We start from the raw sequence: 22,183 nt of genomic DNA on the forward strand, positions 1-22,183 counted from the left end.
TTCCACGCAATTCATCCAGGGATCTCAGTGCGCCATCGCTACAAGCCCACGCACACGCGCGGTTATTCTAGGACCCCAGCAGCCTTCCCAATTGGGATTTAAGTTTCCAACCTTCCAATTGCCAATCAAGCACCTTAAAAACAAATTACGAGAATGTGGCAACATAGGTTTCTTAGGGAAACACCAGACGTAATCCATCGTTACACACGCAAATGGATGCATCATCGCAAGCGCAAACGATGGATCTGAATTAATGAATCGTTACGAGGCCCACACGCGCACTCGTGTGGTGTGCGCGCGATTCTCACGGCGGCGTCGGAGTCTAGTTGGATCGTGCGCTCCCGCTCCTGGCGCAGGCTATCGCGCAACTCGGCGATCGAGTACTCGTTGAAGCGCAGCTCCTCCTGCATCGTCTCCAAGCTGTCCTGAAGCGCGATCTTCTCCTCCTGTGCGCTCTGTTGCTCGCGCCTGAAGGCAGCAGCCGTGCACACAAAGCACAGAAGAGTGGTCGCTCTCAACCTGTGTGGGTCGCGTCAAAGCCTTACAGTGGGGGCGCGAGCCGCAGCATGGATACCGTGCAAGGGAAATTTTTGAAAGTGTACAAGGAGCGTCTGTCGTCTCTCCATGATGCGATGAAACTAAACAACACAACAATATTTATATTTTACCAGGTAAGGCCCACTGAGTTATATAGCTCTTTTTCAGAAGCGACCTGGCCACAAATGATAGTTCAATGAAGTGGCTTATGAAATGGAAATTTCTAGCAGCCAAATACTCTGAACGCATGTTTCTAATTTTAGAGGGAAAACCCGCGACCACGGGCAGAATACGCAAACTCGAAATATACAGGCGTCAGGGTTGGGATCAAACCCACGACCTCTTGTATACCAGCCAAGGCAGATAAAACATGTCGCCACCAGCGTGCTCATACACATGAAACAAATGCCTGATTAACACTGCGTTGCCTACAGGCATGGACATGTGATATGTGTGTATTGTGGTCTTAGATGACACGGTCGTCATCTGGCCACATGGCCTACCAGCTCTGGGCCAATTCCTCAACCACATCAATTCCATACACCCAGCCATCAAATTCACCATTCTTGGATGTTTTAATCGAAAAGGGACCAGATGGCTCAATGGGACACTGTCTACAGGAAAGCCACCCATACGGATGCCTATCTAAAACCTGACTCCCACCACTATCAATCCCAGAAGAATTCCCTCATCAAAACTCTACACCATAGAGCTCGATGTATTTCCGACCATCCCCACCTAGCCAGTGAACTGGAACACGTACACCAAGCCCTCAAGATGAATGGATATTTAGACTACACAATCCATAAAGCTATCACCCCAACTGTTGGGAAAGAACCATCTGAGGACCCAATCAAAACCATCACACAGCAGGGGTCACCAAAAAGATTTCCAAAATCATGAGCAAACACAAGATCTAGGTTCGATTTAACACAGTACATAATATTCGTGATCGGATCCCATCTGTGAAGGATGTGATCCCTGACATGCAATACCCCGGCGTCTACAAACAAAGCTGTCTGCGGCAGTAGTTACATTGGGGAAACTACGCGACATGTCTTGAACCGTGTTCGTGAACATAAGGTAGATCTGAAACACGGTAGGACCAAGACCTCAGCTGTGGCTGATCATTATTTTAATGTGGTGGGGCTCACACGAATAGGATTTCTCTAAAACGAAGGTACTCTGCAAACCCACTGGCTATCAGCAAAGATTCGTTCATAAAGCCATCCACAATTTCAACCGAGAAGATGGGTACAAACTGAGCAATCATTGGAAGGCCGTTATTAACCAGTCATAACTGGCTTTGATGTTTCCATCCTACCTTCTGATGTTGCCAGTTGTTTTCGAACAGGTTAAATGTCTCACTTACACAGCCGCCGTTGCTCGTGTCCTCGATGTGACGGCGGCGCTGCGATCTTACATTTACACGCAAACTTCTCACTTTAACATCACGAGCCCCGCCCACTTCGTTTATGACCCTTGGGCTACACCCATTTAAAACTTATAAAACAGCCTGCCTCAGCAGCTTTCCCCCTCTTTTTTTCTCCTGATGACGATTGCTTGTGTTGCAATCGAAACGTCGTGATATTTTTTGAAAAGTAATTTTCGTTCACTTCATGAATTTTATTATTATTTTATTATTAGGATTTCTCTCTACGTGACTTTACCGAAAGACCCAAAGAATGTGAATTCCTGCAGTCACGAAACCTCGAAGTCACGATCTACTGTATCACTTGTATTTCTGGGTTTCCTTTTAATTAAGACGAGGATGATGATGTTGCTCCGGGACTTACCTCGCCACGTCCGTCTGCAGCTGCAGGTCGAGCAGCTGGTTGGCGAGCCGCGCCGCCTCGCCGTCACGCCAGCGCCGAATCTCAGCCACCTCCTTGCGCGCCTCTGCCAGGTCACGATCGGCTGACTTGAGCACCACACGCAGGTCGTGCACCTCGCTCTGCAGCACTGCATGTGCCCCACGCAGGCAGGCAGGCAGGCAGGCAGGGGAGGATAGGACGCAGACAAAATCCGATCAGTCAGTTGGCTTGCTGCTGACAATCTCTAACCGGCCTGATGGATCAGTGGTCGAGCAAGCAGGCTCGCAATCGAAAAGCCTGCGAGTTCAAATCCTAGTTGGGTGTTGCCTCGGCCCATCATTCTGTTGGGGTCGATAAAAATCGTACCACTTTGTGGGAAAGGCAACAGTGGTTGTACTATGGATAGACTAACCTCCGCTATAAGAACGTGGAATAAATTGTAAACAGGAGAAGAGCTAATTTGAGCAGGAAATCATGTGACATTTCTGATACAAGCGAGTGTGAGTGACTGAACATGATTTAATGAATGTAAGCTGCTTTGCGAGTGTTGTTCGTGCAGAGATTTTTGTGCGTTTAGTTTGTTGTCCTTCCCTCGCACCGCCGATTAGCATGGTTGGCATGGTTGGCTTCGTACGGTGCCAAAGAAGTCAACATATATACATCCTCCACCCTCATCCAGGCGCCATCTCCGAAGCAAGAAGATTTACCGCTGTTGGTGCTCTCGGTCTCCTGCATCTTCCTCTCCATGAGCGCGACAGACTCGGAGAAGGATTTCTCCCGTTGGGCCCAGCTATTCCGCTCATTCAAAAGCAGCTACACGGTACAAGGCACACATAGTGCAAGAATTAGGAGCAAGCGGTCACAGGGTGTCGGGTAGCATCTCCTTGTGTCGCACAAAGACCCGGTGCATTGTGTAACACATCGTAATATTGTGTTGTTGTTGTGTCGTGCGACAGTCCCCTAAGTTTCCATCCATATTTTGGTTTGTTAAATTCGCTTTTCAGATCGCATAGACAAACGCCACCGTATTTATCCCAGGAAAGCATGGGGGAAGAAACTCCGGTTCTCAAGGAAACACCCTACCACAAGAAGGGACGAAACTTCAGGGTCCACTCTGAGGGGATCACAGACTGTGATGCTGTCATTTCACAGCTCCATGGGTTTTGAGAGTTAAATATTAAGGAGGCAAATTCCCCAAATTGTTGTTGTTGTTAGTGGCGTGCGATGTCGTGTTGCTTGACGCTGTGTCGCCCCCCCCCTTGCCTGCTCGTGCTGCGCCCGCTGTAAATCCGCCTTGTCCAGATTCTGCTGAAGCCCCAGGACTCGCGTCTCCTCCTCGATCAGCTGCTGCTGAAGCCGAGTCGACTGTTCCTGTGCGCATAAACATATTATTAAGGTGTGTTTTTTTTTTTTACCATTCGCACAATGATACCAATTATATTACGGTGAAATTCAGAAAATCCGCACTCTCCTTATTCACAAATGCAAAAATTTGCAATGCGCCCAGTGTACAACCCAAAATTCTAAAAAGCCACTATTTTATTCCAAACGAGTGAAACTGCACATGAAAAACTATGAAAAATCACAAAATCCCTTTGCAAATTGTAGTTGTTCATATAGCAGCATGTCACTGATTAAACGATTTAAAAATGGTATCCACAACATCGACGCGGATTTCCCCAACATCAACATTTTTCTTATTAGCAACGATTTAGGTGACATCGAGGCATTGCTCTCAAAACATCTCCAATAAGACACACGGTTCACATGCACGTTTGTGTATCTGCATGCCAGTGTGCCAATACGAACCCCCCCCCCCCCCCCCGATCAGCACAGCTGGCTACGTACGGTGTGAAAGAAATTCAACATACACACACATACACGTACCTGCATTGTGCGCAGCTCATCCGCGATCGCCTCATACGCCTGCGTCGACACCTGCTCGGGCTCAACCTCGTTGAAGATGAAGTCATCCGTCACTTCGGCTCTCTGCATCAGTGCTGGGCTCCCGTCCACGCTGGTGCGCGACACGTTGTCCAGCCGCTGCGTTAGCGCCATTCGCACCGGTGTCGTCAGGTTCTGTGCGAGGTCACCGATAACCCACGTGCTTCGCTTAGAATCCGGGAAAAAAACTTGACAGCGGTGTTCTGTTTGGTAGTTCTGAGAAACACCTGAAGAGTGAGTATATCATGTTTAGGGGTGATGACACGGCTAAGCGGTAGGGTATTGTGGCTGCTTGCTGAAGAGGTACGCAGCTTGAGGCCAGTGGCTGCCCTGTTTAACAATGCGAGTTAATTAGCCATAAAGTACGTGAGAGCTTCACGGTGGACCTTAAAGATCCCATCACGTTAGTAAAAAAAGGTTGTCCACGTATGACCTTTATGAATCATTGAATCAAAATCAGAATATTTATTTATACCGGAGGAATCCGATAAGATTTCAAGCTTTTTTTTCCCACAGTAGGGGCGGGTCAGAACGTTACAACAACAAACAATATTCAAAAATGATAGCAGTGTAAAGTGCAGGAAAGATAAGCGAATCACAAAAAATTTGACAAATAAAACAAAACTATATTTTTTTACCAGGTACAGCTCACTGAGCTGTTGGCTTCTTTTTCAGAAGCGACCTGGCCACACATGAGAACTCAACGAAGTGGCTTATCATGTGTAAATTTATAGCAGCCAAATAATTTTAATAATCTAAATGCATGTTTCTAAATGGGGTGGGAAAAACTGAAGGACCCAGATAAAAAAATCGACACGACCACAGAGAGAGGCATGCACACTCCAAATATACAGGTGTCAGGGTTGGGATCGAACCCCAGATCTCCTGCAAACCAGGCGAGGAAGATAACATCAAACAAATAAAGTATACAAGTTCAAATTGCTAGCACAAGCTTGGGAAAGGCAGAAAAACAACAGCGAAAACAGTCCTAGACCACACCAAGACAACACACAGTTCCTCAATAAAATTGTACATTAAAAGTGAACTATCCCCCCCCTGCCTTCCCCTAAAAAAAGGAATCTAACACACGTACCACACAACGCTATCGTCCTACATGTCCGCGTTGGTTGTCTATCCGAGCCGCAATGTACTACTCACCTGCCGCGGAAGTTGTACACCGACAACCCACGTGTGGTTGTACACCGACAAACCCCTCTCGCCCCCCCCCCCCCCCATGGTTGGAACAATACAAATAATTAACAAAAAAGTGAACTATTGATACATGGGTAAGGATCAAAGTTACAAATCACATTTGCAAATGTGGCAAGTATGCAGCGCTAATCGTCCACTTCAGTTGTGATATCATCTTCCCAGGGACACTCTCCAATAGAAGGTGGAGCACTGCAAGTTACAAATGGTAATGTCTGTGTCGCATGACACGGCGCAAATATAATAAATGAGATGTAATTGGGAGATAAATGAAAACAAAGAGAAGGGCACAAAGATAAGGTACCTTAATGGCCTCTGCATGGACCCTGTTGAGGAGGGTGACCTCCTGCAGCTTGCTGGTCTGCGTGGCCTTAATGAATGTCTCCAGCTGCTGGTTCTGCTTGCGTAGAGACTGCAGTTCAACCTCCATCTCTCCCTGCTTCTTCCTAATGGACGATACACAAACACCTTTGTGCTTGGGTACACAAAAAAAATGTTTAGCCCGCATTAACTCGAATAGTTCTCACCGAGATCATGAGTAGGCCAAGTATTCCGGTAATATCGACTGCCTTTCACCTGCTTCAAAACGATTTAAAAGTTAGAATTTAACCTCTAGATGAACACTCTTCCATTGCTTTTTCTTGCCAGAAGCACCATAATTATTTATGGGGCGTTTTACACTCATATTTCTAAATCCTTCTTACTTTTTAAAAAGCGTATCACCTAACGCGATCACGCAAAATTGCAGGCTGGCAGACGGACGCTGAGCACGTGGTGGAGGGATATTCGTGTGTACGCGCTATGCGCCTACAATATGGTGTTTACATCACAAAGGTCCGTTTAGACCACGTGCGTTTCTTGTTTAAAAATTGTGCAACAAATCTTTGCGGAATTTTTTTAAAGAACGTATAGATGAAACAATATACTATTACAAAATATGTTCCCTAATTAATCGGCTACATGTAAGCAGAACAGGACATGATGTCGCAACTTATAGCAGGTGATTCCTGTAAAGAATAGTACTGTATCTTTAGATTACCGTTGCAATACCTCTTCCTTTTTCTAGACATTATGGGCCAGGTTCACATCTCCTATGCAATAAAAGGATCATCAAATATGCTGATATATTACCGACTGCTAGAAATGGATTACGAGCACATTTTTAAAACATCTAAAACCAGAAGGAAAGGAACATTTGGCAAGACGCAAATCAAGACTCGCCCACTGTTTCAACTGCCGCAAAGGAAAATAAAGTCGAACCGACGACCTCTGGATTTAGACTTCAGTGTGCTAGCCAATACACCACGGCAGCTCCATAAGCAAAAGGGGTATGAGTGGGGGGGCGGGGGGGGAGGAAAAGCAGCACCGACCGGCTGAGCTCCTTGTTCTCTTCCAGTTCCTGCCGGGCGGAGGCCACATCGTTCTGCATCTTCTGCAGCTCCACCTTCATGCGCTCCATGCCAGCGGAGGTGACGGTATCCGTGCAGACGGACGTCGGCTGCAGATTATCCGCAGGCCCTGCAACCACCGAAGCAGTTAGGAAAAACGCGACATTTTTTGTGCTTAAAAAAAAAAACTCTTGTGCATGGTTTAATCCTCGACAACGGACAGAAATTTGAAATCGAACTCAAACAAATGCGCAAACCTCACGCGTGCCAAACTGCGGGGTGAAACGCAGCAGCGGTTACCGGCACTCTCGCGCTGTGCCATCGCGTCGGCGAAGGCGCGGTCGAGCTGCAGGGCAATTCGCTCAGACAGCTCCTGGCCTGCGCGCACCGCCGCCAGCTCCCGCAGCTGCTTCAGCTCGGCTCGCAGGTTGTGGTTTTCCTGAGCAAACTTGGAGACCTCCGGGTGGTGCTCGACCTGCGAGACGGACGTTGAAATAGGGGAGGTTTCCATCACCGCTGAAGTTAAGGCCGTTGTTACCAATGACAGTCATCGTTGTATAGTGTTAGAACCAAAACAAAGTTTGTTAATGCGTGGTCCGAGAATATTTTAACAACATCGTCATCTAAACTGGTCCTGATTTGTTGGTTCACCCGGCAACGCCATTCCCTCAACTGTGCCGCCCCTCTCATGAACTGCCCCCATACCCTCTCACCATTTCCTTGAACAGTGCCAGCTCTTGCTTGATGTTGGCGATGTTCTCATCCCGACACTTGATGCAGCCCTCTGCCTCGACGCCGCTCCCTTTGGCCGTACGCTCTAGCTGGGCGATGAGGGACTCGCGGAACTTAATGATCATCCTGTTGGACTGCAGGCGGCGTTCCTTCCTTTCGCAGAGATCCTCCAGGTGCTTAATTTTTCCCTGAAGAGCCTGGGTTCACAAAGGAGAAATGGGAAAGCATCCTGGTTAAAATAAAAAATTGACAGCAATAATCAATCAATTGCCATGATTACGAATGATTAAATTAAATAATATTTTTTCCTGATCTTTGCAGTTTTTTTCTTCCGTCTAGTTTGTTCAGTTTTGTCTGCTCTGTTAATCGTTCATTTAAATGTAACATTAGTTTATGAGTTGCATAATAGTCAAATAATCGATTCTCAAATGCACACATCCAAACATCTATTCTAATCCTAATAATTAGTTTTAATTGACGAATCAATATGTAATTAAATGCATATTAACCTATGAAGACCGATGGTTAACAGTGTGTGTGGGTGTACACATGGTTGGCTTGAATGGTATTTTAGGTCTTCCATTAATCCTATGCTGTCAGCTTTGTGTATTAAAATTCCTCGAAGTGAAAAGCAATTTTCCATCAAATAATAATAACCTCTATTTTATAAAGCGCATTTCATATTCAAGTATCTCAAAGTGCTTTACATAAAATGTAAACTACATGTACAAATATAGATAAAATCAAAGCAAAATAACAAGGCTTATAATAGCAATATGAATGAAAACTCTCAAAATTCCAATAAAAGGAAGAATTATGATAAAGCAAATCATAATAAGTGTAATTAATATACATTATCTTGAATTACAATTCAAGGAATCATCATTTCTTCCCAATGGGGTGTAGTAGTCCTGCGCATTTCTTGCACTCACCTTCATATCGGTCTCACTGCTCTGTCGGAACTGCATGGCCTCCAGGAAGTGCTGCCTCCAACTGTCACGCGGTAGCTCGAAGCCCACGGGCGCTGGTGTTGGATTGTACGATGGCGCTGCAATGGTCAATAAAAGACAAAGATCCCCCGTAAAGCCTAAGCAGGACTTTTTGGGCAAGTGCCGTTCGCCAGCAACCTATGAAGGATGGCACACGGCACACGAGGGGGTGGATGGCCAGCACCATGCCTGGCCGCCTTTGTCTCCCCAGTGATTGTTTACACACCGCACCAGGTACTCATTTGAGGCCGAGTCGACCTAGGGGTGGCCCAGGACGGGTTGAGATCATCGTTATTGGTGATCGAATTCGCAGGCTTGGTAGCGCAGCGCGCTAACCGCCACACTATCGCTCCCCTCAATGGTCAATACACACACACACAATCCATGAGGTTATCCGAGCACACTGGGGCACAAATGACAAGGATCATTACTTGGCTATTTTGTAGGGATGTAACACATAATTCCCTCCCACAATTGTCACAATTTCGGGGTAGACTATGAATTCATGAATACATAATTTATTTCACCCTTGTGGTGTAAGTGCAAGTATCTATGGCACCTACTGGACAGTGATGGACTCGCAGTATTAGAATTTTGAAACAATTTCATTGTTCCAAGCAAACTTCCATGAATTTGTCAGCATCAAAATTAATGTAAATTAAGTGGTACACCTGCACAGTAAAACCTTGGATTGCGTGTAACTTGGTCTGCGAGTGTTTTGCAAGACGATCAAAATTTTTTAAATAATATTTTATTTGGTAAACGAGCGAGGTCTTGCAATACGAGTAGCACGTGTACACGCTTTGTCTGCCGAGCGTCACGTGATCACAACTGATATAAGAGTGCTTTGGCTTACAAACATGTTTCCGGAACGAATTATGCTCTCAATCCAAGATTTTACTGTATCAGCTTGGCTCTCTGAGCTTCAGACATTTCCACTGAATTCCACTGGGCATCGTTATTCATGGGGTGTAAACAGGACCAGTCCTGAACATTGGTTGATTCGGATGCATGAGGTGTCTGTACTTAAACATCGAGTGTATCCCCTCGCAGGGGCCGCTGTTCACAGGAAAGTACTCCCCTTGTGTGGACCCATTGATGGCTTAATAATTTTACCCGGTCGTGTCATTGCTGCCCATCACTCTCTCTCTTCTCAGTCTCCTTTGCTTCCATTTCTTACTTTGGATTAAACATTTGATTTCTAGATCAGTGGTCTATAATCTGCGGCTTCGGAGCCGCATGCGGTTCTTTAAGGACCGCTTCGTGACGTTATTTATTAAGGACCACCATCTCATTTCACAAGCATTGCAGCTCTTGAAATATTATTCATTTTGACCAATTTCAATATAAATGTCTATTGTTATTTTGGTCTAGATCGATGCTCCTATATCGGTCACATTGACCCTTTGTAGGTAGGTTATGGTTTTACATGCTGTTGAAAATATCAATACAATTTTAACAAAACAGGAGCAGTTCCCGCGAGGTTTACCGCTGGACAAGCCCTCCTGGTGGAGCGAGAGCTGCTCTCGCAGGCGCTTGATCTCAGCCTGCAGCTGAGAAAGGTCCCCCCGCGTGTCCTCGTTCACCACCGCCTGCGCGCGCACACACGCACCATAAAGCCTTCTACTTCCCCATCGTAATGTTCACAAGCACACAGTCCGCTCTCCTAAAACGCGGAAAGTAGTTGTGTTCCTGAAGAACACCACGTTTTGAAAAAATCGTGTTATAATAAATATCAGGGTAAATCACAGTCCGCGAGAACATGTGAGATGCGTATGCAGGCTGAACAAAGGCTGAGTCGCATCGAGAAGCATCCAGCAGCATCCCGCCTTGTGTGATGCTTCGCCGAGGTGGAGGTACGTCAACTTATTCCTACTAAAGGGACGTAGTTGTTGACTCAATATCGTTATATCCAATTGGCATCCGCGTTATAAAAAATGTGTTCCCTAATATATTCATCTTGTTATATCCAATTTGCATTACGAAAACACGCGTTATAGAAGAACACACTGTACAGTATACCCTCACTATTCACGAACTTGCTATCTGCGATTTTGGCTATATGCGAATCTGCATTGAGAGAAAGAAAGTGATGCGAGACAATGTGATGAGATAAAGTGACGAAATAAAGTGATGAGAAAGAAAGCCTATTTATGTATTTATTTCAAGGTTTTCATAGGCCAATATCATCATCTACAAAATGTGATATTCACAAGCATCTTTGGAATGTATCCCTTGCGACTAACAAGAGAATACTGTATTACATCTGTTCCGCAGCCCCTCTCTGGCAAGCTACGTAGAACTTGATGGATCATGGGGTTAATATTGCTGCTTCAAGGTTGATCTCATTATTTTACTCATTCACACTCCAGGGACAAATAATACCAGGAGACGTAAAGGAAACAAGACCTATCATGCGCACGCATGGATTTTGTAAGACTTTCCAATATGTGATTGTCTTCGGAAGTATTTAATTAGCAGTCCAGAAGCCGATGGGGAAGCGGTCAGGACAAACACTAATTTCATATTTTCAAACAGTTCTTATTAACGCTGTTTGTCTTCAAGTCTTGAGCAAACCTGAAATCCATTAGGCCGGTTTTCAAAAGGGGCAATCCCTAACAGAAATACCCGACTTGTCAGGCAAGTTTCAACATATATCAGATCCTCTTTTTAAGATGTGCCGTGCACTCCCCCGCCCAACGATTATAGAGGAACAGACAGAGCTTACACATTAACGTTTTCAACCTTTGAGGGAAAGCTTGAAAAACCGGAATGAAACATCAGCCAATTGCCTAGGGGGTGGGGGCAGAGGTGAGCCTGTGTGAAGCACACAACTAATCACAGGGGACGTGCCGTGCAGCGGACGGTTTACAGCAAAGGGTGAGAGGAGAGGGCAAGGCTGTGACGAGCAGCTTGGATTGTAACAAAACGCGAGGCCGATGCAGCACGGCACGCAGCTTGCATGACCGGGTCACAATTTAAAGGAAACGGTCCCGACGCAACTGAACCAACCGCATAAAGGAGGGCGGATCAGTCACCTTGTTTTTGATGAGTTTTGTGCGACGCGCGAATTGCAGCGTGGAGAGCGTCTCCCCAAAGTAGCGTCCGCCCGGGTGCACGTTGACGATGACCGCGGTCTTAGCATTCCCGCCCAGCGAGTCCTGATGGAAAAGCGATATGAAGGATTCAGTCGTCAGTTCTCAGGGATGGCTAGCCACTTTGATGGGATCAAATGTCCTGAAATTCATCTCCAGGAGTGCAAGCTAAGAATGTTTTTGAGAATAAACCAATTTGATTCTTGTGATTGATGAAAATGTGCAATTTTGAAAGTCTTGGCAGCACTGAAATTATGGTGGGTGCTTCAATGCTCTATGAAACTACAAATTCTGTCCTTTAGTCACTGTTAAAATGTTATTGGATTCATACATTGTTTTTCCCTTAACCAAGCGAAACCTAAATATCATTCACCAGTGTGCATCACTGGATATTGTACATTGCTATACTAAAGCGCCAACAAGTGCCATCTTAGCGCACGACCACTGTATCGGACGTGTGGGGAGTTCGAGGGTGCCCTCTGTGCAGTCAGTCATTTTAGGTTGTCAGCATCAGAGTGAGGGCGAGTGTTCACTTGCCCTGAGCAAGAAAGTCAGCTTGGAGTCTCTATAGGGAACGAACCGCCCTTTCCCGTGCGCCATTTCTGCCAGGGCATTGATGACATTCCCCAGGGAACTCAGCGAGCGGTTGATGCTGCCCGCTTCCTGAAAAGACAATAAACAAACAGCATCCATAATATAGTTTTTTTGGGTTATATCGCAGATATTAATTTCTATTACCTCAGTTAGCATGGCAGAGTTATAGATCATAGGCGTGTTTGATTTTACCCAACAGTTCAGTACACCAGGGGCTTTATTCTCTCAAATGAAACTTTATACTTATATTGGACAGACCATGGGAAGCATTGCCTAGGTGCGCATATACAAGAGCTTGTTATTTGTGGCGGTCTCATTCTGGTACGGTTGTGCGGACATGCGGGTCTACTTTATTTTTGTGCAGTTGCCATTTACTTTGCTCAGTCGGTGTTAGACGCTGAGGGCATGATGGGTTTTCTCTTTTCATTCCTGTTGCTATATGCCCCCCTGTACCGTTCCATTGTAATGTGCACCGATGCCTGCTTTATTGAGGGCGATATTGGCACGTAAAATAAAGATCGATTGATTTATACGGTGCAGGAGCTGCAGGATCTGCCAGAGGACAGAAGGCACTGGGTGAGGGGTGTGCTGGCATCAACGGGCTTTGGCCACGATGACATCTTCATCTTGCGATCTCGAGTGTCAAAATGCATGACGAGCGGGCCTCGTGCCGGGATTCACACCTTGAGGCGCATGCCGTCCGACTGCGTGTCGCGCTGCCGCTCCGAGCCCGCGAGGTCCACAAGGTTGAGCTGCGACGAGCGGATGTTCACCATGCCGTTGCGCTTCTCCTTTGACTGGATCGTGAGCGTGAAGACGGCGTGCGAGCGCGACGACTCGCGGTTCATCGACGTGGATGCAACCCGCCGGTTGCGCCAGCCCAGGGACAGCACCTTTGTCCGAGGAACGGATGAAAAAGGTGGGGGGGAGCACAGGTGTTAGGCGGTGATGACGGTGTTGTTAGGAAAGGTAGTGATGTAGATGATACTGGCGCTCGCATTTGGAGGTACTGAAAATGTTACTGGTGGTGAAGGTGATGATAGTGCAGGTAATGGAGATAAATATGCTAGTGTTGAGAGGTACAGATGGTGCGTCACTGGTTAAATGTTTTGGTGCTTATAATGGGAACAAAAATTTGCTGGTATTGTAGTGGGCGTGTCAGTGGTAGGTATGCTATTTAAGTGGTGGTAAAGTTTTTATTGTTAATGGTGATACTGTAAAGGCATTACTTATGGTGGGGCTGGTGGAATCTGAGAATTTAAAGAGTGTGGAGGTTGTGCTACTGCAGGTGGAAACCGACACTGGTGGGGTGCGTTGGCATGCCACCTGGTAGGCTTCTGCAGCCGAGGAAAGAGACATCTCCATGACGCCCTCCACAAACACGCCCTTTTGTATGTTCTCCCGGATGAAGAGACTGGTGCTAGCTGGGTCCAGCAGATCAAACACCTTCAGTGGGCAAAGCCACCATCGAAATCACGCAAACACCATTACCACGTATTGTCACATTACAATAGCACAAATTATCACTTTGATAATACTAATCGCCATCAGCATCACTATTATATTGGCAACACCACCTTTACAGTGCTTTATTATTGAGGTTCCCTAGCCAAGACGTCGGAGCACAACACAAGAGTCAAATTAAGTCGTATAACTGGCCACCAATGTTGGCGAGGTATTACTAAAGTGTGCCTTTAGCTCTGAAGTGCGCATTGAGACAATTTCATTCCATTTACAAGGTTAGGAAATTGTGCCAGTGTTACAGCCCAGGTGAAAAAAGTATCCTCTATAAGAGCTAATTCATTTCAGTGATTCCCATCTCGAAAAATGAATGACAATTAACGAATCAATATAAAGTAATTATTACCTGCTCATTGTAGATTTCCAGAAATGAACACTTACATAAGAACTCTTTGGCATCTCCTGCCTGTGAATATGGAAAATAACATGCATTATTGCAACAGCTATATAAATGACATACTTTCGTTAAACTGTAAAAGTCAATGTCTCACTCGGCATTGACCAATGTCTTCCAAGGACAACCATTGTGTCCTTTACGCAAGTGATATGGTGAGATGACGGTGTGTGGCGAGGGACAGAAGTGTGTGGTGAAGGGTGCATGGTATGTGCTAGAGAAGGGCACACCTGGATAGTTTGGCCTGAATGTGGTACTTTTTCATATCACATTCTGTCTCATCACTTTCTCACGCTCTTTCCCTCGATGCAGTCGTGTAGAGGTCCAGATGCAATTCGCGGATAGTCAAAATCGCGGATAGCAAGTTCGTGAATAACGAGGGAATAACTGTCTACTAAAAAGCTATTCGATGGACGGTGCTCATTTTATCACCTCTAGACAGATGACACGATTTGGCACCGGAATCAAGATTTTAATTTACACAACCTATTGATAGCGAGTCAAGCACTATCCATATATATAGGCAATTGTTCTTACGCTGCCACTTACTGTGGCAAGGATACAGCCAGTGGACTAAAGCATCTGCTTCTCACCATTTGTTTCTCGCGAGAGATTAGCGAAAAAATGAACTCGAGGCTGCGTGGGATCACCCCACGGAGGTTGTGGTTAAAAATGTCCACTTGGTCCATGGCACCTGCACACATACAAAAAAGTGCAACCTTAATAAACCTATTCGGGACCTCTGGGTGACTGTGCTAGGAGAAATGTATTCATAGGAGGCCCAGAGCTAGTTTAAAAAAAATGTCAAGTGTAATTTTACATTTTACTGCTTTACATTACAAACGTATGCAAATTATATTCAAGGTGTTTTAAGCAACATTCAAATGGGACAACAAATACGCAGAGACTTTAAAACTCACCAAGCATGGTAAATGTTTTTCCTGAACCTGTCTGGCCACTGTTAAGACAAGATAAAGACAGTTATTTTGCAGTCATTGTTAAGCACATAAAAAAAAAATCTATTAACTAAATTGGCACCAATGTAACAGCACAGCCAACATAGGTAAAAACATTTTTCATATACTCAAAAAAAATTGAGTTTTTGGATATGACAAGGGTGCCGTGACCTACTCTTGCTTATCATGCTAAAAGACCCTTTAAATGCCCACTCTCTTTCAAATTGTGCCGTTTAAGAAATCCATGGACATTACTTGCCAATTTGAGGACTCCACATGAATTGGCTCCATATTAAATGCACCGACAGCTAAGGTGTCATCCACCCATTATATACCTACATTGTTATTTGTATTTTAGGATACTTTAATCTTTACGATGGACATACAGCAATAGTACACAATATTAAACACCCCTCAAGGTCCACTATCCTAGCTTAAAAGAAAATACCAAATAATTATTGGAAAGTAGCTGTTAACTCATAAAAGGAAGCAAGTTTGGCCAAGAGCCAAACATTAGAAATTAGAACTTAAAACAGTGGAAGATGCTGCAAGCATTATTTTTAAGTATAGAATTTACATCACATACAATAGCGGAACTGCCTGCATATAGAACCACCACAAGTGCTGGCATGTTCTTCTCATCAACTCAATACACATAAATGTTTTGACTGAGTGTAGAATGGAGAGTAGCAACAAATCATTAAGCCTACAGGAATGTTTTACGAGTAATTAAAATATTATAGAAGTAACTTCTCCTGCACGGTATCTATTTTGCAACATGCGCCCACCAGGGAGATGTGACCAATGGGTTTAGAACATTTGTATTGGATGCATTATAATGAAGACATTCTTGTACGTCTGTGATTTGTGCAAGTATGATACTCACTAGGCAAAGATGGTGCCATTGTAGCCATTCATGCATGACTCAATTATGTTCTTTGCTACTACGGAAAATATCTCTTCCTGCAAATGCAAACAAGACACGATATAAATGAGTGCAACTATAGAGCTTTGGTTCAAATAGCAATTCTTGAGACCGATATAACGGGAAGTCATACACACGTACAGTAGCTGCTGATGCTCACATGATAACCTAAAAACTAAACTATTGTACTTAATACGTAAAGACACACTGAGCTATAAGCTATTTTGAGAAGCAACCTGACCACAAATGATAGGTCAATGAAGTGGCTTATCATATGGGCATTTATAGTAGCAGCCAAATAATCTAAATGCATGTTGCTAAATGTTGAGGCAAAAACTAGAGGACCCAGAAAAAAATCCACATGACCAAAGGGAGAGAAACATGCAAACTCCAAATATACAGGTGTCAGGGTCAGATAGAACCCAAACTCTTGTATACCAGGCAAGGTAGTTCGTTTCTGTCGAAACAAAAAGATTGTTCTGCTTACATGTGTTCAGAGACCGGATTATCACGTGCGCAATGTTGACACCCCAAATAAGGTTTAAGAAGTGTAAAAATGTTAAAGAAATTCAACGACGCAATGACACCGTACCTGAGTGGCACTTATGCTGGCCACATAGTCAAAGGTGAAGATGCGCGGCTCGGGCCGTGAGAGCACCCGCACCGTGTCTGGCGAGACCACCGTCACACACATGCCATGCTCCATCGACTCGCCCTCGTTCACCGCTATGCCCTCGGTCGGTGGGCGCACGCGCACGCACACACGGATTGCGTCGCCATCTGAACACGAGCTGTAGAAGAGTGCCAACGTTGAGCATTTAAACCGTGCGACATTCACGCAATGTATATGAAGACCTTCATCTGTATGTCTCAAAAACCTCTAAAGGTACTTCCCGACAAGGCAGAAAGCTGAAATTTGGACCGTACGTAGCTTTTAGGACACAGGAAAAATCTGAAAATCTGAGATTTTTCATTTTAAGGCCCCAAATCTCGATTTGAAGTATCCCATAAACTTGCTGGTGCATGTCAATCAGAAACCGTTAAAAATGTAAGATTGTGGTTTTTTTCGTTTGATAGAGCTTTAAACGGCAAATAAAATTAAAGCAAGAACTATTTTTCTATATTTTATTGTTTTTGAGATAGTTCGTATTCAAGCCATTTTGAACGAATAAATCCGCATTTTATGACGTTCAAACCTGAATAATTGGAAAACGGTAAAAGATTGGAGCTTCCCCTCAGTAACTTCAGGAATTGTTCTGTCTAATAAAAAAAATATAACGGAATCTTTAAACTGAGCGGTTTCTGATAAACATTATTGGGATACATATTCTTGGTTCTTTACGTAAAGTCACGTGACTTTGCCGAAAGAACCAAGACTATGAATCCCTGCAGTCACGACAGCTTTAAATCAAAATTCTTAGGATAGTAAGTGTCTGGTCGTAAGTAAAATTTGTAAAAAAAAAATGGCAGTAGGTTAATGATTATATTTATTGAAAACGTTTGCCTGGCGAAGACAAGCTTCATCAACTATTATCACAATAAGCATAGAACGGACATGGCAACGTTTCACCAACATTTAACATCATAATCATTACATGCGTTGTGAACAATGTTGCTGCGTTGGGCTGTTATTGCCTTGTAAGACCAGACAACCCAGCAGCATGTTTATTGGGCCGAAACCAGTCCAGCATTTGCATACTTTAACAAATGCTTCTGAAAACACTGATCCAGAAGTTTCACATGCGACTGCACCCAAATAGGATTTTATTTCACGTAAATGAAAGATGTTTGTGCGTTTTTTAGTTTATCACCCACAACCGGTGTTGTACAGTTGCGCAGCTTAACACTGGTAATACTGTACAACAAAATAGTTAAATTTTGGTTTGCTACGTGCAGATTGAAAGATGATATTGCCTCACCTTTGGTTCAGGTTACAAGAACCCGGTACTTCACCTGTAAAATAATCATACGGAATGACTGTCAGAATTATACATTGATTAACACAAAACACAACCCAGTAGTGTGCATGAGTTTCAAATAAGGCCCAGACGGAGGTTCCGACCAAAAATACACAGACAGATACCGAGACACAGGCACATATACAGAGACACGAATAGACATGGAGACAGACACCCTGGTAGTCAGCCACTGATATATAGACACAAAGACGTGAGACGCACATGTAGAAATAAATAAGTCAAGAGGGTAAGACATCAGAGGCAAACAAGCGAGACGCGGACACAAGTTCAAGTGAATTTATTAGGTATAGCCCTGTGAGCCATTCGGCTCTTGAATCGGGTGCAATCGCAACAAACAAAAAACATGAACAAGAAAACATCTTAAAGTGACTGTGCAAACAGAAAATCCAAGAAAAAACAGCAAAATATTGCAGAAAAAGCACCGTACACCAACACTGTGTGCAAAAATCCCAGTGGGATGGCAAGTCAAACAACAACCACAAGACAACTTAGATTAAGGCCATTTAGAGAGAGACGGTGACAAGTAATCCACTGCTAGATGAATTACTCCCCATGTCGTGTCGTTCGTAAGGGATGTGACCATATTTCACCACACTGGTCAGTCAGTGCGCGTTTGTGAAAACAACTTGGATTGAAGGGGGTTTGGTGGAGGTGTTAGACCAGGACAGATCCACCGAGCCACGTTGCCCGTTACCCCGAGTTACATGAAGATTCGTGCATTTATAAAATGAAACGGGGCACCACGTTGGTACGCTGTAACTTTTGGAACAGTTATGAAGGCACGCGTGTTTGTGCGCCTAAAAGAACAATCAAGAAAAAAGTCTTAATTTTTCTGCTCAACTAACAGGTGCGGCGAGCTAATCTTGCACCACCGCTCCACACCCTCACATCTACAAATGACACGCTATAAGCACATATGTAGAGTTGTATCTTTTGCTCTCACATTGCAACACTTAAACAACACACATTCGCTTCTAGAGTAATTTTAAGAGCGGGCGTCGTAAAGCGGTGATCGTTGAACGTGTACGATCATTTATGGTGCTGCAAGGTCATTTCCCTAATCGTTGTGTCAACCTATTGACGTTTCAACGATTGTGCAGAGTTCTCGTTATTTGTGCTCACGACAAAACAAGTTAAACTATTAACTTTCGATTTGTTATCTCCGGAGGCCACGGAAAGCCTGCGCTTAGGCCTCGCAGTAACCGACGCAACTCTTACCTTTATAAACGGCCGGCATGGCGGCAGCAAACGAACTAAAAAACGTAGCTCGCTTTAAAAACGTGACCTCGATTTGTTTTATTTGTTTAAACCCGAGACAACGACCGATAAAAACACAAAACTTCAGGCAACCCCCCCGTCCGCCGCTTCCTCAGCGAACGTCTCGCCGCAGAAAATGGCGGGATTTTAAAAGTTCGCGCTCGACCCGCGCTCGGCCAATCAGAGCGCGGGAGGACGCGTGACGTCACCGCAGCTGGCCGCACCCGATTGGTCCTCGCGTTTGGTGGGAGGCACGTGCTCGCCATGCTCCGTCCACTGCTCGATGGGTTGATGCGTTTTCAGTTTCATTTATTAGGTGGTATAGCCCTGTGAGCCATTCGGCTCTTGAATCGGGTGCAACCACAACAAACAAAAACAGGAACAATAAACATCTTAAAGTTACTATGCGCAAACAGAAAAAAAAACACAAAAAATCTTCCAGAAATCTTCTTCTGTGCAAAAATTCCCAGTGGGATGCAAATCAAACAATAACAACCACGAGACAATTTAGATTAAAGTTATCAGTCTAACTCTGTACTACAACAAACAAATATGGTTAAACCAAAACGTTTTCGAAATCACCGCAATAAATATATAAAAGCAATGTAACAGTGATCATAGGACATGTGATGACATTTAAATCAAAAGTTTATTATCATTATTATCCGAGTAAATTACCCATTGGGCAAAACACGGCTCTTTTTTCGAGGGTGGCTCGGCAAATGTAAAGTAGATTAACAAACCAAATGATCTTACAAAATAATGACGTGCATTTGTATTTGTTTCGACTTCAATAATGTCGGTTTAGAAGAGTTAGAGAGATCATCATTGACATCAGCCGTGGTAAAATACACCACAGGATGAAGACCTCGATCCTTGCGATGCAACCATCCAGCGCCCACACATGAACTGATTTCATTGCTCCATCTACTTGATGTCGGCGTTCCATTCCTTGGCTGCCAACCCCGTTATGAGTCTTGAACATCAGTCAAGCACCACTGACTTGGAGGGGGATGATCCATATTTGTTTTTGGGACTTAGCTATCAGCATCAGAATATGTATTTATACTGCAGGAATCCGATGAGCTACAAAGCTCTTTGTCACATCCAGCCACGTGGAAGCTCAATGACAAAAGTCGTGTCGTTCATGACAATAATTGTATTGGCTACAAAAACATTACGTTTTAGGTTTGGATGATGACATTAACCCAGCGTATGTTCTCTCATCTATATGTTTAACTCGCGTATTTATTCAAGGAAATAGTTCACCCAGATTATATTCTTGCTTGTGGCAGCAAAATTTGCAGGAGCTGTGTGCTAATGTCTAGAGGTCTGCCAGCCACCACGAATGGGTTTATCTCTCCAACAATACACCGGTTGTGCTGAAGTAGTAACTAATTAGCACGTTCACGTGAAAAAACCTTACTAATTGACCGTGTCGGCAGGTGGTGGGTTTAACGACACGTTTATATTTACGCGATCTACCCCAAACACTCCACGGGGTTATTTAAAACCTTTTAAGTCACTTTAACAAAATGTAAATCTAAACTGAACAACATCTCTATGCTCATGTCTTCGTTGAATTTATATTGTAAAAATCCAGCAGAAGTATCGCAAAACAAATTACGGACTTCAGGAGACAATTCACAGCTTCATCCAGATAACAAAATTGAAGGGCAACATCTCGCTTTGGAAGGGTTACCCCAGATGATTGTAAAGTGACACGTTTACAATGTAAACATCCGCCTACTACAGTATACTTCAAATGGCTTAATGTAATCCAGGACCGCCTTTGCAAAAGGGAGGCAATGCTGCTGTTTGTTTCATGAGCACTCCATGGGGCTTATTTATTAAAAAAAAAACACCCTTGAAGTCAAAATTTTCAATGGAAATCTAAACTTAACAACATCTCAACGCACATGTCTTCGGTGATTATTGATTTATTTATTGTAAACAATCCAGCACGGTATCACAAATTTGAACGATGCCACAACATCAGGGGCGTATTATCCAAAAGGCACAATAGGCACTGTATCTACGGTATGTATAGTAAAAAATATAACCAAGATATCTTCTTGAATAAATATATTCATATAGCAAGGATAGGCACAGTGTATATACGAGGCAAAGTCATGTTAATGTGTTTTTTTTTCAACTGAGACAAATTAACATCGGAGATTTTTTTCATTGAAAAATTAGCAATAGCATGTTAAAAACGGTGTTTTTTCCACAATCGAATTCTCTACAGAGATTAATAAGGGCAGCCAAGCGTTGTTCCATGTTGTTTTAAATCATCTTTAGCAAGTGACAGCGTTGGTAGTAGTGACATGGGGCAGCAGTAGCAGCCCCAATTTTTTTAAGTTATCACTCGAAGCTTACGAAATAGAAGTGTTTAGGACCTACAAAGAACCTTAATCCAGCCCTGCAAAACATCTTACAAAGCCCCAATTCAAGAATGTAATGGAAAGTTTCAGTTTAACGTGACACAACGTGAAACAAATAGTAAATACATTAGTCAGTAGGTGGCGTAAGTTACCAATCATTAGAATGAGACCACGGAGGAGGGGATTCGTGGTTCGATATGAGATATAATACAAACTCATTCAACGTTGACGCTGAGCCTAATAATGGCTACAATCATATACAATAATCATATATAATAAGCACGGTACTATATTGCTTTTTTGCATTAAAAATGCTCACATAGTTTAGATGGAGTGGTGTTGCCAATGACAACATTTAACGAACTTTGGCGTTGATAAACTCCAGAAGACTTTGCTTACGTAAACAAATGCTGCTCGGAAACTATTGTTATTGAAAGCCAATAAGGCTGATGGATTAAAATATGT

General features: G+C 43.9%; 1 protein-coding gene across 1 annotated transcript in view; it reads right to left on the reverse strand.

Annotated features, from left to right (window-relative positions):
- KIF15 (kinesin family member 15) overlaps positions 1-19,446 on the reverse strand; it is a 33,351-nt gene extending 13,905 nt beyond the window's left edge. The window contains exons 1-22 of the mRNA XM_078879422.1: positions 19,296-19,446; positions 18,018-18,051; positions 16,691-16,889; positions 16,060-16,136; positions 15,138-15,175; positions 14,811-14,911; positions 14,170-14,229; positions 13,629-13,748; positions 12,986-13,195; positions 12,246-12,371; positions 11,652-11,774; positions 10,103-10,205; positions 8,557-8,672; positions 7,606-7,821; positions 7,193-7,367; positions 6,875-7,022; positions 5,809-5,950; positions 4,239-4,430; positions 3,615-3,722; positions 3,059-3,164; positions 2,334-2,499; positions 309-468 (exon numbers count right to left, since the gene is read on the reverse strand). Coding sequence (XP_078735548.1) covers positions 309-468; positions 2,334-2,499; positions 3,059-3,164; positions 3,615-3,722; positions 4,239-4,430; positions 5,809-5,950; positions 6,875-7,022; positions 7,193-7,367; positions 7,606-7,821; positions 8,557-8,672; positions 10,103-10,205; positions 11,652-11,774; positions 12,246-12,371; positions 12,986-13,195; positions 13,629-13,748; positions 14,170-14,229; positions 14,811-14,911; positions 15,138-15,175; positions 16,060-16,136; positions 16,691-16,889; positions 18,018-18,051; positions 19,296-19,314 — 2,739 coding nt within the window. The 5' untranslated portion in view covers positions 19,315-19,446. The remainder of the gene's footprint in view (positions 1-308; positions 469-2,333; positions 2,500-3,058; positions 3,165-3,614; positions 3,723-4,238; positions 4,431-5,808; positions 5,951-6,874; positions 7,023-7,192; positions 7,368-7,605; positions 7,822-8,556; positions 8,673-10,102; positions 10,206-11,651; positions 11,775-12,245; positions 12,372-12,985; positions 13,196-13,628; positions 13,749-14,169; positions 14,230-14,810; positions 14,912-15,137; positions 15,176-16,059; positions 16,137-16,690; positions 16,890-18,017; positions 18,052-19,295) is intronic.
- Positions 19,447-22,183: the final 2,737 nt, after the last annotated feature.

This window comes from Lampetra fluviatilis, chromosome 54 (genome assembly GCF_964198595.1).
Source record: "Lampetra fluviatilis chromosome 54, kcLamFluv1.1, whole genome shotgun sequence".
NCBI lineage: Eukaryota > Metazoa > Chordata > Hyperoartia > Petromyzontiformes > Petromyzontidae > Lampetra > Lampetra fluviatilis.